Here is a 19,847-nt window from a genome sequence, read left to right on the forward strand (position 1 = left end):
AGAAATCTACATAGCTCCACAAGTATACAGATTTGTACTGTTTTGATTTACACTTTCATTAAATATTCTGTTTTCAATGTATTTAAGAAATATATTGGCAAGTAGGGCACTGATGAGTGCGCGCATTGCTAGCACTTCCTTTGTAAATAGAATTGTTTGTCAAACAAGAAGTCATGCCATTACTTTTAGAATGGCTATAAATTCTTATGTGTGTGCAGCTATGGTCTTCCCTTGTTTCTGCATCTGATCATCAATGATGTTATCTGTTTCTCCAGTTTGCACATTTGTTTAGATAGATGTGCAGTCAGATGGTGTTAAGTATGATGCTGATGGCTTAATTACATTTACCTTTGCCATTAGTTTGTTGGTGTTCTATTGGTTCCTATTGTTTGCAAGTGTGTAACAGTCATGTAGCATCGAATGGTTGGTTATTTGAGTTTTTAGTGGGGGGGGGGTTGCATGTTTGAGCAGTTTTTAATGCATTTACAGTACTAACTGAAGTGCTGTGTTTGTTTATCTTTGATGGGCAGTTAAGGTTGTGTGATTTGGAGTTTTTAGGTGTTTCTGCGACACCTCGTTGTGCTGCACTGTTCTCATATAACTAATCTTAGCATTGTTGATGTATTCTGTATCACTCACATGAGTTAGTGTGTTTCTTTTATCTGTTTTGGTGCCATCTGTAGGGAACGAGAGAGCTTTAAGACGCTTAGGGTACAGCGGGGCTATTCCGCCCATTTCAGCTGTAAGCCCTATACAATATTACATAAAAATGTCCAAATAATCTATCAGTGTGATACAGCTATCGTATTGTCATTGTGAATACATTCCAGTGCATAAATGGTCAAAATTCCTTAACAGGAACAAACTATTATACGAACAAATCTCATTATATAACAATGGTGAGGCTGTTCCGCCCAGCCAAGAGGCTATTCCACCCTGTGTATTTCAGTGTCAATATTACAAGCGCTTACCACAAGTAAAAATGTTTTGTCCTTTGGCACTTACACACTACGAAAAATCAGATAGCACATTGCTGGTACTTTTTGCAGAGGAACAGCCTATAACAGTTGTTATTGCTTGTTTCATATCTTCCTTGGACCATGAAGCACCTTGCTTTTTCCTTTTGTATTCATGTACCATTTCAAAAGAAACCAAGAAAACGTATTGTCTACAACATTGCAGTAAAACATCAATTACACTAATAATTTGACTGAGCAGAAATATCGCCAGGTGCAGACGTTTCGAGAAACGTCTCAAATCAGACCTTTGTGGAAAAAGTCAGCAATATTTGTTGATACACACACTGCATAACCTGTGCTTTTATACAAGTATAAACAAAAGTTTAAAATCACACTTTATTGTGCATGGCATATGTAAATTTTAATGTTATAATAAAAAATCCATCACAATTCGCTTACCTCTAGAGATTGTTCTTGTGTTCTGTCAATAAAGTAACAGAAAAAACCCGTACTACACCCACATGCAGCGACACAAGGGTACTGGCTCACACTGAAGGCAAAACGACCTTGACTCTGTGACGAACTGGGGCACAGTTGTAAAATTTGTTATTTTAGGCGGGTCATCCCTGTTAGCGGAATAGCCCCACTGTTCCCTAAGAGCACTTTCTGAGAGTCTAAGCCTGTGGTTATCAGACTTTTTGAGCTTCGAGCGCATTTAAAAGGCCGGAAAAAATTGTGGGCGCACTATATATACATTTATGAGGAATAGTTTTTACAATATATCAAATAAGTTACTGTGTTGGCCACACCGAACTTTACCATGGATAAAGTGTTACATTTATAAATACAGTTACATTCATTATTAAATGAATTTATCACTCTCAGCACTGCATATTGTTATGACTGTAATAATGTGACAATTATCTGACAATTCTGTTTCTCCAGACCGCAGCATTCTGCCATCCGACAAATCATTTTTCTCGCCACACTGAGAATTACACTTTCAATAGAATTTTAAACTTCTCGGTGGTGTAAGGGGTGACCTCTATGGGCCAGCAATGGCTTTATCATCTCTCATTATTTTGAAGTATCTTTGCCCAGCTCCCAAACATCTGCTACTGTTAGACAACTAAGATTAGTAGCAATGGAGGAGAGAAGACAGTTGGCATAAACTTTCCGAATACTGCGACAGTACAAGGAGAAAAAACCACCTTCTTTCCTTAACCAAGCTGAACTATTCGACAACAGTTAAGGACTTGTTCCGTATTATCTGTCGTGAAAGAGATAAAATTGAGTAGCTATATGTTCTTTTATACGGCCATATGTTTGGCCATATGTTTTGCTAAAATACTACAGGGCGCACCCGTAAATGTTGTAGAGTGCACAAGTGCGCCCTGGCTCTCAGCCAAGTACTCTGGCTGTAGCTTACGACAGACTCTAATGCTGCCGACAGGATAGGCGACTCTGGAGACAGCGGATGCATAGTAGAAACTAGTTTTTAAATGTAGTTGCCTGTGTACGAATAAAATAATGACTTCATTAATGTAAAACTAATCATGTGTACACGTCCTGTAAAGTGACTCGTTCAATACCATTTCGATAAAAGAACCGTTCAAATGATCTACAGAACATATAACTTACTAACTAAATGGCAAATAATTCTGAACACCAGCAACCGACAAGTACGTAGACACAATACACCATAAATAGCAGAAAGCACGAGGTCCTAGTACAACTTGAAGTCAAAGTACAATTTACACGTGATCAGAAAGTGCTGTGGAACATTCTCGAGGAGCCACAAATATGTGGAGTTTTAGATGTGACACAGGAAACGCACGTGATTAGAGGGTATTTATACTGGGCGTTGCAACGACCCAGACAACCTTAAAGTCCACTCTTCAGTGTCTGCAGTAACTGTAAGTATTAGGGAGCTGTCTCCGTGTCGCTTTGTTTGATGGTGTGGGAATAGGTGATAGACGCAGTTCGTAGCGAGCCTCAGATGGTCTTCCTGTTAACACTTCACCTTCTCCACCCATTTGACCTCCATCCCGTGCATGTAACCTGCCGAGTTCCTTAACTTACAATACCTATCAGTAGTTGCTTGTTGTCTTCGTCGTTCAGTGTTTTAGCAACCTGTGACGGAAACAGGAATTCTCCACACAAATCTGGTGTTGGAGGTGACTAAAGTTTTCAGCTCCCTCTACAGGACGCGATGTTGGTGTTCATTACCCATTCCCTTTTGGGTTCTTATTTATTTTTACAACTTTTTTACTTATCTTATGAAGTACGGCAGTTCTAATCCCCATCTGGACTTCCTGATTTACTTTTCCTGTGATTGTCATAAACTGCTGAAGAAAAATTCCATTGGAATAATGGCTCTCAGCACAATGGGACTTAACAGCTATGGTCATCAGTCCCCTAGAACTTAGAACTACTTAAACCTAACTAACCTAAGGACATCACACAACACCCAGGCATCACGAGGTAGAGAAAATCCCTGACCCCGCCGGGAATCGAACCCGGGAACCCGGGCGCGGGAAGCGAGAACGCTACCGCACGACCACGAGCTGCGGCCCCATTGGAATAGCTCATCCAATTGCCTTTCTCATGTTCTTCAGTTCAAACTTGTGCCCCATCTTCAAAGACTTCGTTATCGTCGAGAAATTGAATACAAATCATTCTTTACTTTTGTTGTGCTATATTTGTTTGGAAATTGATGTGTCTCATGTTTTCTAAGGTTACATAGTTTATCTATTTTAACGCCAGATCCGTTGTTAAATTGGTATTGTAGGTTTCCGAAGACTTCTGTTGTTTTATTGTGTGTTCTCTTTCTGTGATGAAGTTCTCTGTTGTTTTATGTGACGTTTTTGTCTTCATGATTGTGGTAGGTCGCTTTCAAGCATTATTTGAACTAGTAATTAAATGTTTGTTTTATGCGACTGGACATGGAGCAACTGTATTTCAGAGTATAAAGTGTGAATTCCTGCTTCAGCCAGTGAATTTCTGAGCTTTGTTTTACTCCATGGATAAAAAAAGGAACATTATGAACATTACGTTCAGCAGCAGGCGAAGTTCCTACAATCCAAATATTCACATTTTTTGATTTTATAAAGTCGTTTATATATCTACATGCACATCTACATACGTACTCAGCAAGCAATCATACGATGTGTGGCGAGGGTATCCTATACCACTAATACTTATTTCATTTTCTGTTCCACTCACAAATATTGGGAGGAAAAGACGACTTTGTAAGAGCCCTAATCTATCTGATCTTATCTTCATGCTCCTTATGCGAAATGTAAGTTGGCGGCAGTTGAATCGTTCTGCAGCCAGCTCTCTTATGTTTTCTCAATACTGCTCCTCAAAAAGATTGTCACGTTCCCTCAAACGGTTCCCGACGGAGTTTCAGAAGCACCTCAGTAATAATTGCATGTTGCTCTAATGCACCAGTAACAAACCTAGCGGGTCGCCTCTGAATTGCTTCAACGTCTCCCCTTAATCCGACCTGGCGCAGATACCAAGCATTCGAACAGCACCCAACAAAGGGTCGCACTAGTATTCTATAAGCGGTCCTCTTTACACATGAACCGCAATTTTATAAAATTCTCCCAATAAACCAAACTTGACAATTCGCCTTCCCTACTACAATCCTTACATGCTCATTCAATTTCATATTGCTTTCCAAAGTTACGCCTAGATATTTAATCGACGTGGCTGCCAAACGTCACATTAATAATGCCTTATTCGAATATTATGGATTTGTTTCTCCTATTCACCTGCATTCTCTACATTTATGGCTAACTGCCAATCATCACACCAGCTATAAAGTTTTTTTCTAAGTGCTCTTGTATCCTCCAACACTCACTCAACTTTGACACAAGCCCGTACATCTACATCTACATGACTACTCTGCAATTCACATTTAAGTGCTTGGCAGAGGGTTCGTCGAACCACAATCATACTACCTCTCTACCATTCCACTCCCGAACAGCGCGCGGGAAAAACGAACACCTAAACCTTTCTGTTCGAGCTCTGAATTCTCTTATTTTATTTTGATGATCATTCCTACCTATGTAGGTTGGGCTCAACAAAATATTTTCGCATTCGGAAGAGAAAGTTGGTGACAGAAATTTCGTAAGTAGATCTCGCCGCGACGAAAAACGTCTTTGCTTTAATGACTTCCATCCCAATTCGCGTATCATATCTGCCACACTCTCTCCCCTACTACGTGATAATACAAAACGAGCAGACCTTTTTTGCACCCTTTCGATGTCCTCCGTCAATCCCACCTGGTAAGGATCCCACACCGCGCAGCAGTATTCTAACAGAGGACGAACGAGTGTAGTGTAGTGTAGTGTAAGCTGTCTCTTTAGTGGACTTGTTGCATCTTCTAAGTGTCCTGCCAATGAAACGCAACCTTTGGCTCGCCTTGCCCACAATATTATCTACATGGTCTTTCCAACTGAAGTTGTTCGTAATCTCAACACCCAGGTACTTAGCTGAATTGACAGCCTTGAGAATTGTACTATTTATCGAGTAATCGCATTCCAACGCATTTCTTTTGGAACTCATGTGGGTCACCTCACACTTTTCGTTATTTAGCGTCAACTGCCACCTGCCACACCATACAGCAATCTTTTCTAAATCGCTTTGCAACTGATACTGGTCTTCGGATGACCTTACTAGACGGTAAATTACAGCATCAACTGCGAACAACCTAAGAGAACTGCTCAGATTGTCACCCAGGTCATTTATATAGATCAGGAACAGCAGAGGTCCCAGGACGCTTCCCTGGGGAACACGTGATATCACTTCAGTTTTACCCGATGATTTGCCGTCTATTACTACGAACTGCGACCTTCTTGACAGGAAATCACGAATCCAGTCGCACAACTGAGACGATACCCCACAGGCCCGCAGCTTGATTAGAAGTCACTTGTGAGGAACGGTGTCAAAAGCTTTCCGGAAATCTAGAAATACGGAATCAATTTGAGATCCCCTGTCGATAGTGGCCATTACTTCGTGCGAATAAAGAGCTAGCTGCGTTGCACAAGAACGATGTTTTCTGAAACCATGCTGATTACGAATCAATAGATCGTTCCCTTCGAGGTGATTCATAACGTTTGAATACAGTATACGCTCCAAAACCCTACTGCAAACCGACGTCAATGATATAGGTCTGTAGTTAGATGGATTACTCCTACTACCCTTCTTAAACACTGGTGCGACCTGCGCAATTTTCCAATCTGTAGGTACAGATCTATCGGTGAGCGAGAGGTTGTATATGAGTGCTAAGTAGGGAGCTATTGTATCAGCGTAATCTGAAAGGAACCTAATCGGTATACAATCTGGACCTGAAGACTTGCCCGTATCAAGCGATTTGAGTTGCTTCGCAACCCCTAAGGTATCTACTTCTAAGAAACTCATGGTAGCAGCTGTTCGTGTTTCAAATTCTGGAATATTCCATTCATCTTCCCTGGTGAAGGAATTTCGGAAAACTGCGTTCAATAACTCCGCTTTAGCGGCACAGTCGTCGGTAACAGTACCATCGGCACTGCGCAGCGAAGGTATTGACTGCGTCTTGCCGCTTGTGTACTTTACATACGACCAGAATTTCTTCGGATTTTCTACCAAATTTCGAGACAATGTTTCGTTGTGGAACCTATTAAAGGCATCTCGCATTGAAGTCCGTGCCAAATTTCGCGCGTCTGTAAATTTTAGCCAATCTTCGGGATTTCGCGTTCTTCCGAACTTCGCATGCTTTTTCCGTTGCCTCTGCAACAGCGTTCGGACCTGTTTTGTGTACCATTGGGGATCAGTTCCATCTCTTACCAATTTATGAGGTATGAATCTCTCAATTGCTGTTGCTACTATATCTTTGAATTAGAGCCACATCTCGTCTACATTTGCATAGTCAGTTCGGAAGGAATGGAGATTGTCTCTTAGGAAGGCTTCTAGTGACACTTTATCCCCTTTTTTTAAATAAAATTATTTTGCGTTTGTACGCCACAGAGTCATCAGCAAGACCTACCGCTCTGATTTTCCAAGTCATTTTCAGTTTCTGACAGGATTAAACGAAGTGACAAAACCCTAAGAATTAATTTCTTCTCCCTGATGTTTAATTCTCATTTCTCCTGGATTTATATTATTGCTTGCTCAGTGTACAGATTGAAGAACATGGCGAATAATCTATAACCTTGTTTCTCTCCATTGTCAGTTACTAGCTCCCATTCTTGGCCTTCAATGTGCAATGTCCACGGCTTTCGCTGAGATCGTAACAAACTTCATCACTGCCATGGTCGACAATTTGCCTGCATACCAGCTCCTCTGGGACACTTACTCTTGTAGACCTCATAACAACAGTACCACAAGCCCAGCGTATGTACCATAACAAGCTATAGGGTGTGGCAAATAAAAGTGGTCAGGAGAAGAGAATTCCAGGTTGCAAAGAAACAGCAGAGGACAGGAAATACAGTAATAACCTGACTATAGCAGATGTTGAAAGTCATCACCATTCATCTCTTGGCACTTCTGGGCTGCACTCAGCAAGTTACTGAAGGCGTATCAAAGCTGGACTGCTGGAATTGCTGCAGTTTCATCCGAAATGTTCTGCTGCAGTTCTCGAAGTCCATGAGGGTGGTTGAAATATACCTCAGACTTCAGAGCTCCCCACTGAGAGTAATCGCTCCCTGACAGTTCTGATGACCTGGGTGGCCAGCTACTGCCGCGAGCCGACTGACCTCTGCTAACAAACAGGTCAGTCGTGAAGACTGAGTAAATGTGCCCTAAGGTTCAGTAGGCTGTATGGAGAGTTGCTCCATTCTGTTGGATGGACTGTAGGTCTTTTCTTCGTCCGTTAATCTTGCCACAAATGGTTTCAAAATGTTGGCAATGTCAGCGTCTGATGAATGATGGTGGGGCCAGTAATGTAACTTGCAGACACTGTAAACCAAAGCCCAACGTTCTGATCATGCAATGGTGTTTTTTTCCAAAATGCTGAGGATATTTCGACTGCGACATACGTCTTACAATCAGGTAATAACCATGGACTGATGTGCCAAAACATTATGACCACCTGCTTGATAGCCGGCCGGAGTGGCCGAGCGGTTCTAGGCGCTACAGTCTGACTCGGGCATGGATGTGTGTGACGTCCTTAGGTTAGTTAGGTTTACGTAGTTCTAAGTTCTAGGGGACTGATGACCGCAGCAGTTAAGTGCCATAGTACTCAGAGCCATTTGAACCATTTTTGAACCACCTGCTTGATAGCTTGTTTTTCCGTCTTTGGAACGAAATACGTCACTGATTCTGCATATCAGGGATCTGACAATTTGTTGGTAGGTCTCTGGAGGTATATGGCATTAGATTTCTACGCACAGGTCATGTAATTTCCGTAAATAACCTGCTGTGGGTTTGTGTCCAAAAGCAACCCAAGTGGATTCCTTAAGAAGGCACCCGTGGTCTAGGAGTAGCGTCTTTCATTAGTAATTAATACGTCCTTGATCCGGCGTTCTAATCCTTCAGCATTAAATTTTTGATTAATAAATAACATTGGTGGTCGAACACTTCCGGCATAAGAAGTCACCCTCATTCCCAACGTCCTTGTCAGAGCACTCTCTTGCTCTTGGAGTGGGAAACTGCCCCTAAAGACGTAAGAATCAGCAATGATCAACGGCATGAGGATGCAGAAGGCAATGGAAACCATTGCATTAAGGACACATAACCTATATCCACAGGATATGTGGCCTGCAGTTGAAAAAGTGTCATGATGATCTCTCCATTGGCAAAATATTCCAGAATAGTCCCTCATTCGGATCTTCGGGATGGAACTACTAAAGGGGAGGTGATCATGAGAGACAGATTGAATGACCGAAGAAAGGATAATGTTCTGCAAGTCAGGGCGTGGAATGTCAGAAGCTTGAACGTGGTAGGGAAGCTAGAAAATTTGAAAAGGGAAATGCAGAGGTCCAATCTAGATATGGTAGGGGTCAGTGAAGCTGAAGGGAAAGATAATAACGATTTCTGCTCAGCTCAGAAAATTGTATAACAGGAATAGGATTCGTTATGAGTAGGAAGATATGGCAGAGTGTGTGTTACTGTGAACAGTTCAGTGATAGGCTTGTTCTTATGAGAATCGACAGCAAATTAACACCGACAACGGTATTTCAGGTACACATGCCGACGTCAGACGCTGAAGACGAAGTCATAAATTACGTGAGGATACTGAGAGGGTAATACAGTACGTAAGGGAAGATGAATGTGTAGCAGACATGGGGGACTGGAATGCAGTTGTAGGGGAAAGAGTAACAGAAAAGGTTACAGGAGAATAACGGCTTGGGTCAAGGAATGAGAGAGGCGCAATACTAGTTGAGTTCTGTAATAAATTTCAGATAGTAATAGTGAACAGTCAGTTCAAGAATCACAAGAGGAGGAGATATACTAGGAAATGGCTGAATGACACAGGAACATTTTAGTTAGCTTACATCATGGTCAGACAGATTCGAAGTTAGATACTGGATTTTAAGGCGTACCTAGGAGCATATATAGACTCAGACCACAATGAAGAATTAATGCAGAGTAGGCTGAAGTTTAAGAGGTTACTCAGGAAGAATCAATATGCAAAGAAGTGGGATACAGAAGTGCAAAGGAACGACGAGATAAGCTTCAAGTTCACTAAGGCTATAGATATAGTAATAAGGGATAGGTCAGTAGGAACTACAGTTGAAGAGGGATGGACATATCTGAGAAGGGCGATAACAGAAGTTGGAAAGGTAAACGTAGGTACAAAGAAAGTAACTGCGAAGAAACCATGGATAACGGAAAAAATACTTCAGTTGATCCATGAAAGAAGGAAGTACTAAAATGTTCAGGGAAATTCAGGAGTAGAGAAGTACAAGTCACTGGGGAATGAAATAAACGGAAGTGCAGGGAAGCTAAGGCGAAATGGTAGCATAAAAATGTTAAGAAATCTAAAAAGAAATGACTGATGGAAGGACTGACTCAGCATATAGCAAAGTCAAAATAATCTCCGGTGAAATTCAAAGCAAGGGTGGTATCATTAACAGTGCAACGGGAATTCCACTGTTAAATACAGTGGAGAGAGCGCATACGTGGAGAGACTACTTTGAAGGCCTGTATGAAGGGTAAGACTTGTCTGATCTGATAGAGGAAGAAAAAGGAGTTGATTTAGGAGAGATAAGGGATCCAGTATTAGAATCAAAATTTAAGAGAGCTTTGGAGGACCTAAGATCAAATAAGGCAGAAAGGACAGATATCATTCCATCGGAATTTTTAAAGTCATTGAGTGAAGTGGCAACAAAACTATTCATGTTGGTGTGTAGATTGTATGAGTCTGCCGACATACGATCTGAGTTTCAGAAAAATATCATCCACACAATTCCGAAGACTGGATTGCAAGAGCTGAAAAGTGCAAGAATTGTCGCACAATCAGCTTAAAAGCTAATGCATCCAAATTTCTGACAAGAACAATGTACAGAAGAGTGGGAAAGAAAATTGGTGCTGTGTTAGTTGACGACTAGTTTAGCTTTAGTAAAGGTAAAGGCACGAGACAGGCAATTCTGACGTTGCGGTTGGTAATGGAAAGAAGACTAAAGAAAAATAAACACATGTTCATAGGATTTGTCGATCTGGAATAAGCGTTCGTGTATGTAAAATGGTGAAAGATATTCGAAATTCTGAGAAACGTAGGGTTAGCTATAGGGAGAGACGGCTAATATACAATATGCACAAGAGCCAAGAGGGAATAATAATAGTGGACGACCAGGAACGAAGTGCTCGGATAAAAAAGGGTGTGAGGCAAGGATGCATTCTTTTGCCCCTATTGTTCAATCTTTACATCGAAGAAGCAACGATGGAAATAAAAGGAAGGTTCAGGAGCGGAATTAAAATTCAAGGTGAAAGGATATTATTGATACGATTCGCTGATGACATTGCTATTCTGAGTGATAGTGAAAAAGAATTACATGATCATGATCTGTTGAATGGAATGAACAATCTGATGCGTACAGTATACGGATTGAGAGTAGATCGAAGAAAGACGTAGGTAATGAGAGGTAGCAGAAATGAGAACAGCGAGAAACTTAACATCAGGATTGATGGTCACGAAATAGATGACACAGAAGAATTCTGCTACCTAGGCAGCAAAATAACCTATGACGGACGGGGGAAGGAGGACATCAAAATCATACCACGACTGGAAAAAGGGTATTCCCGGCAAAGAGAAGTCTACTAATATCAAAAGTAGGGCTTCAATTGAGGAAGAAATTTTTGAGAATGTACCTTTGGAGCACATCGTTATATGATACTGAAACGTGGACTGTGGGAAAACGGGAACAGAAGAGAATCGAAGCATTTGAGAAATGGTGCAACAGACGAATGCTGGAAATTAAGCGGGCTGGTAAGGTAATAAATGAGGAGGTATTGCTCAGAATGGGAGAGGAAAGGAATATGAGGAAAACACAGACATAGAGAAGGGACAGGGTGATAAGACATCTTTTGAGTCATCATGGAATGACTTCCATAGTACCAGAAGAAGCTGCAGACGCCAAAAAGTGTAGAGGAAGACAGAGACTGGAATACAACGAGCAAATAATTGAGGATGTAGGTTGGAAGTGCTACTCTGAGATGAAGAGGTTGGCACAGGGGAGAGGGATTCCTAGCGGCCGCATCAAACCAGTCATAAGAATGACGACTCAACATCAACGGAAGGTAACCATGTTGTTGTTGTCGTGGTCTTCAGTCCAGAGACTGGTTTGATGCAGCTCTCCATGCTACTCTATCCTGTGCAAGCTTCTTCATTTCCCAGTACCTACTGCAACCTACATCCTTCTGAATCTGTTTAGTGTATTCATCTCTTGGTCTCCCTCTACGATTTTTACCGTCCACGCTGCCCTCCAATACTAAATTGGTGATCCCTTGATGCCTCAGAATATGCCCTACCAATTCTATTCAATACCTCAAGGTAACCATAAGCTCCTCGAATCATTGTAGCACGGTTCTGGCTCCGAGACACAGACAAGCACAGTTCTGAAAGATGAAATAGTCGTCGGGGAAGACATTAAGGATAAAGGGATGCAGGTGGTTCGCAGTTCTCAGCGTGTCTTCAGTTGCTATCACAGGTCCCACGTAAGCGCAGGAGAATTTCTCTCAAAGTTTAATACTGCTCCCACCAGTTCGCGCCCGTGGCGCGCTGCACGTTTCGAGCCACCGTGTACCTTGATGGCGGCGTTTTTGGAGACGACCATCGACCTAGTGTAGCAAAAGCGTGATTCATCTGAAGAGCCGACACGTTTCCACTGACGGACTGTCGAATCCCAATTGTTCCATGCAATAGTAAGTTGCGATGTCGCTGGGTCAACAAGTGAACCCGTAAGGGTGGTGTGCTGCAGAGCTCCATATTCAACAATTTATGATGCACGGTGTGCTCCGAAACACTTTTGCTTACAGCAGCGTTGTGCTCTTCCGACAGAAATGCCGCAGATCAAATGGTTCAAATGGCTCTGAGCACTGTGCGACTTAACACCTGGGGTAATCTGTCCCATAGAACTTAGAACTACTTAAACCTAATTAACCTAGGGACTTCACACACATCCATGCCCGAGGTAGGATTCGAACCTGCGACCGTAGCGGATGCAGGGTTTCAGACTGAAGCGCCTAGAACCACTGGGCCGCACCGGCCGCCTGCCACAGATCATCATCCATCGTACTTTACATAGCAGGCAAGCCTCAAAACCCCAAGTTCTGTGAAGAGTTGAGGACGCGCAATCATTTAGCGCCTAGTGGAAGTCTCAGTCTCTTTCCTCTTTCCGTAGATGCTCACGACAGAAGCACGTCAACATTCGGTCCGATTCATCGTTTTCGAGATACACGTTCACGGGTTCAGCGTAATAATAATCTGGTTTTTGTCAAAGTCGCTTATCTCGATGGATTTACCCAGTTGCGGCCCGTCTGTGTCAGCTCTGCTTACATATTTTTGATAACGCGTCACGTGCCCGCAACTCCACCATGCGGCAGCCAACGTCACGGTGGGCGGTGGTCGTAATATATTGGCCTATGATTGTATGGGTCTCTAGTGGAAAGAATGAAACCGTATTGCACATCACATCACCTTATTTAATTTGTCCATAAACGGGGATTCAGCGAGAACAGTGGTTGTGTGACGGATACACTTGCGATTTATCTAGTGTGGTCAGTGCCAGGCGTGTTGCCGCTACTCCCAGCGCCGGCTGCGGCTGCTGCTGGAGCTGCTGCTGTAGGACTCGTACTCGGAGTCGCTGTAGTCGGTCTGGGCGGCCTCGCCCGTGTAGAAGAGCACGGCGCGCGGCACCAGGCTGCTCTGCAGGTGCAGCCCCACGTCCACGTCGCGCTCCCACGCGTCCAGCTCGTCGTCGTCGCTGGTGCCCGCAGGCGCGTCCCTGCCACCAGGGCACAGGGCATACCGTGAGCCACATACTTACCCTCATGGTCCTCGACGCACAACGCTACCAAGCATACATACCAGGTAGTTATACACCACTGGCCATTAAAATTGCTACACCAAGAAGAAATAGAGACGATAAACGGGTAGTCATTGCATAAATATATTATACCAGAACTGACATGTGATTACATTTTCACGCAATTTGGGTGCATAGGTCCTGAAAATCAGTACCCAGAACAACCACCTCTGGCCGTAACAACGGCCTTGATACGCCTGGGCAATGAGTCAAACAGGGCTTGGGTGGCGTGTACACGTACAGCTGCCCATACAGCTTCAACACGATGCTACAGTTCATCAAGAGCAATGACTTTCGTATTGTGACGAGCCAGTTGCTCAGACAACACTGACCAGACGTTTTCAATTTGTGAGACGTCTGGAGAATGTGCTGGTCAGGACAGCAGTCGAACATTTTCTGTATCCAGAAAGGCCCGTACAGGACCTGCAACATGTGGTCGTGCATTATCCTACTGAAATTTAGGGTTTCGTAGAGATCGAATGAAGGGTAGAGCCACAGGTCGTAACACATCTGAAATGTAACGTCCACTGTTCAAAGTGCCCTCAATGCGAATAAGAGGTGACCGAGACGTGTTACCAATGGCATGGTCGGGTGATACGCCAGTACGGCGATGACGAATACACGCTTCCAATGTGCGTCGGTCACCGCGATGCCGCCAAACACGGATGCGACCATCATGATGCAGTAAACAGAACCTGGATTCATCCGAAAAAATGACGTTTTGCCATTCGTGGATTCACGATCCGTTACAGCCATGCGGATAAGATGCCTGTCATCTCGACTCGTAGTGATACGAGGCCGTTGGCATCCAGCACGGCGTTCCGTATTACCCTCCTGAACCCACCTATTCCATATTCTGCTAACAGTCATTGCATCTTGACCAACGCGAGCAGCAATAACGCGATACGATAAACCACAATCGCGATTGACTACAATCCGACCTTTATCAAAGTCGGAAACGTGATGGTACGCATTTCTCCTCCTTACACGAGGCATCACAACAACGTTTCACCAGACAACGCCGGTCAACTGCTGCTTGTGCATGAGAAATCGATTGGAAACTTTCCTCATGTCAGCACGTTGTAGGTGTCACCACCGGCGCCAACCTTGTGTGAATGCTCTGAAAAGCTAATCATTTGCATATTACAGCATCTTCTTCCTGCCGGTTAAATTTCACGTCTGTAGCACGTCATCTTCGCGGTGTAGCAATTTTAATGGCCAGTAGTGTACAACCACCCAATAAATAAATGCAAAGTCGGTTCCATTCACATTAGAACTGTGGCTATGAATAATGAAAGTCATAGATTACGTTAAAAAAATCATTATATTTATTCAAAAAAGTCTCCTCCTGAATCAGAACACAGCTGAAATCGTTTTAAAAAGTCTTGAAGTAGACCCCATAGTCTTTTTTTGGAGTCGTGTTTAGTACTGCAGTACAGTTTTCTTGCATGTCCTTAACTACGTCATAGCAGTGTATCTTCTTTGCCAACCTCGATTTGGGGAACAGCCAAAAGACGTGTGGTTGCCACATCCGACGAATGCGGTGTGTGATACAGGACTATGGTTCCATTTTCTGGGCAAAAACTCGTGTACAATCTTCGCTTGGGGGCTGGAGTATGGCCGTAGAAGAGCAACCATGAACCTGGCTAGCGGTATTCGGGTCGAATTCGACGAATTATCACCCACAAACGCTGGCGAACTCAAAAATCGTGATGTTGTCTCACTGCTCCAGTACCAATATCCGACGAATGTCAGACACATAGTATTACAATTGCGACTAAGATTCCTGCTACACTAGATAGCATTGCGGTTAGGAATTTCACACAAGAAGTCAAAGCGGTCTAGGACACACTGTGTACATTTTAAAAACATACTGATACATACACAAAGACTCACATACATGCATATATGTGTATGCTCTTGCACCAACATACGTATGTACAAGCACATAATCAAAATTTAATTTCGGTCTATGACTATGAACAATAATGTCTCACAAATGAAGTAGAAAACATTTTTGGGTCTGACCAGTGTTTTCTGGAGGTTTCCCTTGGATGTAAGGCAAATCCCCGAACAGGAAAACTCCTTCCTCTTTGATTCACTTCCAGTTAGCCTGGTACTTCACTGAAATGTCCCTGACGGTATAATGGGCCATTATTTGAACAGCCCGCTCTGGCTACAGAGTGAAAAAAAAAAAAAAGAATGAAGGTCCTCTTAGGGTCAATTGCATCACCTGCGTTTGGCAGCGGCAGACGCACATCACAAGTCGTCGACCTCACACGAACGTGGTGTACTGTCTCAGCGGAACGGAACTACTAAATTTTATTTTATACTAGGATCTCGATTGTATGGTCTGCAGAAAGTCTGTTTTTGTTTGTTTTTCTTTAACAAATTTTTCCGTTGTTTACGAACTGCATCACCTAAACTTTTAACGCTAACTAAGGCCATAGAAGCATGATTTTTTTTCCAAATGTACTTCTGACCCAAAAAGCGAATCTCGTAGTCGGAGGTTTTTGTTAATGCTGCCTTTTGAGTTCTTGTGGTGATATTTCCACGGACACTTTCGCCACTTAACAATTATTTCCTTATTTCTAGCCGAGAAATGAAATGCCAGTTTTGACAGATTAAGCTTTAAAAATATTTTAATGCGACGAAATATTTTTTATCCCCTATGTCACTCATTCAGGAGTAGAATTTGGAAAAACAAAACCATATTTTTTTAATTTCCAACCTACCACTGAAATAAAAATATTCCTAGGTGCACCTTTAAAAATGCTTTCATAATAATATCTTCATATAAATTTTCATTCTCTTTTTGACCTCCTTAAGGGTTGAATTTCCTACAGTTCAAACACCATTTTCCATAAACGTAGCTTTAAAATGTTTAATAGTTCTTTAATAATAATTTATTTAAGAAATTAACTCACTATTTCACTTCTCTAGGCGTTAACTTTCTAAAAATGCTGACCCAGAGAGCAAATATAGATTATCACTGTTCTAACTTCAAAATTTCCTTAATAGTGTCATTTTTCGAAAAGCCTTTGCTCTCGTATTTCACCACCTTAGGGGTGGAAATTCTAAAAATCCATTCGTAAACGAAGCCTACAGTCTAATATCAACACCCCCTCCAAGCGTCAAGGTTGGCCTCTGCGGTGATCGAGGCAGCCAGTCAAGACATTTTATTTCATGTATAGAGATTTCATCCTCGGCTTATACAAACAGTCGGAAAACGTTTCGATTTATTATCAAGTCACCATCAGATCTCTGTTCAAAAAGAATGAAAGTGATCTACAGAGCTACGGCATCATGGTTTTGTGGAGACAGCACAGTGATCTCCTTATTCAAATCGTCAGAATAACTAAGACTAGCCCACGGTTTATTTTTTCCTCGGTTATTGGTTTCGGACAGTACAGGTAATCTTCGGATTTCTAAATAAATGATAAAAATTGAAATTATCTATGTGCTACATACATTAAATGTATCGTTCAATAAATTAAATGAAGCATACTTTGGCTGAACGTATCTGCTTCCCTTCGTCAAAGCAACCATCGGACACCATCAGCTTTGCTATTAATGGCACCTGAATGCATAAATGACGATACTGCAAGGTGTCACTCGCATCGCAGAAACAGTGAATGCAAAGCTGTGTCTCTATTGAAATCTTCTTCTTTACCACCGGTACACAGTTAAACGTGGAAGATTGAGACAATTATGACTTGTAGGGTTAAAAATTTGTATGTAAATAAAACACACAAAGTTCTTGCACTTCGGAAGGTTTGTAGCGTAGACTAAAATATTAAAATTATGAAAAACAGATAACACCCTTGCCACGTTAGAAATACCGGTTCTCACGCGATGCGCGAAATTAAACAACGTCGTGTGCGGTTAACATTAGGCTGGCTGGCTGCCCGCATGTCAACGCGTCTGTGCTCCGAGCACACGCCGCGCGAAAGAGTTTTTTACTTCGACACTCGCAATCGTATGGCTTTGCGGCGACTTCACTAAACGCAGCTTCGAAATTTTACACTATAATGAACTTTCAACAGAAGTTTTGACTCCAACAGGACTTGATTCGTTACGTTTTGCGTTTGCCGAGAGATGAAGTACTCAGCATGTAGTTAGGCTTCTTCCTGTGTTCGTGCTTTCTCAAACCACGATATCTGTGGAAGGCTAGCGTCGGAAAGAAAGGTAATCTGAAACTTCAAGCACAGTGACAGCAGTACAAGTAACACTACTGTGCAACACGCAGTATGTGGCATTGGAACTGGGTAGGTTTGAACACACCTTTCGAATACCCCAACTAGAAAAAAATTAATGCCTTACATTTGTACGGATATGTTCTTAGTGTATCAAATGAAAAATGATATAGTGTATGGTACTATCAAGTACATAGCGATGTTAGATCTGTCCTAACTGACTTACACAAGCACATCCCGGCGTAGATGTTCATCGGCGGATTTCGGTGATTATATCATACAGCGGAAAACTGCATACATGCGGGATTTGTAAGTTGGTGGTCCACCTCCGTAATGACCGTCCCAATAAAGTCGGCTCCATTTAAACCTACCAAGAAAGAGCTCGGATGTCGACAGAAAAACGTCCCCTGTTAGGTGAAGCAGTCAAAGGTATTGCTGCAAAAACTTCACAACCACCAGTTGTTCCGCTGGTGGAAGTACACTACTGGCCATTAAAATTGCTACACCAAGAAGAATTGCAGATGATAAATGGGTATTCATTGGACATATATATTACACTAGAGTTGCCATGTGATTACACTTTCACGCAGTTTGGGTGCATGGATCCTGAGAAATCAGTACCCAGAACAACTACCTCTGGCCGTAATAACGGTCTTGATACGCCTGGGCATTGAGTCAAACAGAGCTTGGATGGCGTGTACAGGTACAGCTGCCCATGCAGCTACAACACGATACCACAGTTCATCAACAGTAGTGACTGGCGCATTGTGACGAGCCAATTGCTCGGCCACCATTGACTAGACGTTTTCAGTTGGTGAGATATCTGGAGAATGTGCTGGCCAGGGCAGCAGTCGAACATTTTCTGTATCCAGAAAGGCCCGTACAGGACCTGCAACATGCGATCGTGCATTATCCTGCTAAAATGTAGGGTTTCGCTGGGATCGAATCAAGGGTAGAGCCACGGGTCGCAACACATCTGAAATGTAACGTCCACTGTTCAAAGCGCCGTCAATGCGAACAAGAGGTGACCGAGACGTGTAACCAATGGCACCCCATACCATCACACCGGGTGATACGCCAGTATGGCGATGACGAATACACGTTTCCAATGTGCGTTCACCGCGATGTTGCCAAACACGGATGCGACCATCATGATGCTGTAAATACAACCAGGATTCATCCGAAAAAATGACGTTTTGCCATTCGTGCACCCAGGGTCGTCGTTGAGTACACCATCGCAAACGCTCCTGTCTGTGATGCAGCGTCAAGGGTAACCGCAGCCATGGTCTCCGAGCTGATAGTCCATGCTGCTGCAAACGTCGTCGAACTGTTCGTGCAGATGGTTGTTGTCTTGCAAACATCCCCATCTGTTCACTCAGGGATCGAAACGTTGCTGCACCATCCGTTACAGCCATGCGGATAAGACGCCTGTCATCTCGACTGCTAGTGATACGACGCTGTTGGGATCCACCAGGGGGTCCTGTATTACCCTCCTGAACCCACCGGTTCCATATTCTGCCAACAGTCATTGGATCTCGACCAACGCGACCAGTAATGTCGCGGTAAGATAAACCGCAATCGCGATAGGCTACAATCCGACCTGCCCGCATCTCGTGGTCGTGCGGTAGCGTTCTCGCTTCCCACGCCCGGGTTCCCGGGTTCGATTCCCGGCGGGGTCAGGGATTTTCTCTGCCTCGTGATGGCTGGGTGTTGTGTGCTGTCCTTAGGTTAGTTAGGTTTAAGTAGTTCTAAGTTCTAGGGGACTTATGACCACAGCAGTTGAGTCCCATAGTGCTCAGAGCCATTTGAACCATACAATCCGACCTCTATCGAAGTCGGAAACGTGATGGTACGCATTTCTCCTCCTTACACGAGGCATGTCAACAACATTTCACCAGGCAACGCTGTCAACTGCTGTTTGTGTATGAGAAATCGGTTGGAAACATTCCTCATGTCAGCACGTTGTAGGTGTCGCCACCGGCGTTCAGGAATCACTGTTGGGCTTTGCCCCCCAGCAGATGTTTCGGGTGACATCAAACAAAAATCTCGAAAACTAAAAATGATTCCCCAGAGTAAAGCCAATAAGCACATTGAAGGCTGTAGGAATGAGAGCGACCAACATTCCTCTTGCCCTACACAGTTTACAAAACCAGTGGACCAACAGTTCAGGCGCGAAC

The 19,847-nt window shown here is 43.1% G+C and overlaps 1 protein-coding gene across 1 annotated transcript in view; it reads right to left on the reverse strand.

The window, feature by feature from the left end:
- Positions 1-13,188: 13,188 nt before the first annotated feature.
- Positions 13,189-19,847, reverse strand: part of LOC126482008 (nucleosome assembly protein 1-like 4) — a 60,719-nt gene continuing 54,060 nt past the window's right edge. The window contains exon 3 of the mRNA XM_050105975.1: positions 13,189-13,393. Within this exon, the coding sequence (XP_049961932.1) occupies positions 13,189-13,393 (205 nt within the window). The remainder of the gene's footprint in view (positions 13,394-19,847) is intronic.

Source organism: Schistocerca serialis, chromosome 5, assembly GCF_023864345.2.
Source record: "Schistocerca serialis cubense isolate TAMUIC-IGC-003099 chromosome 5, iqSchSeri2.2, whole genome shotgun sequence".
In the NCBI taxonomy this organism is placed as follows: Eukaryota; Metazoa; Arthropoda; class Insecta; order Orthoptera; family Acrididae; genus Schistocerca; species Schistocerca serialis.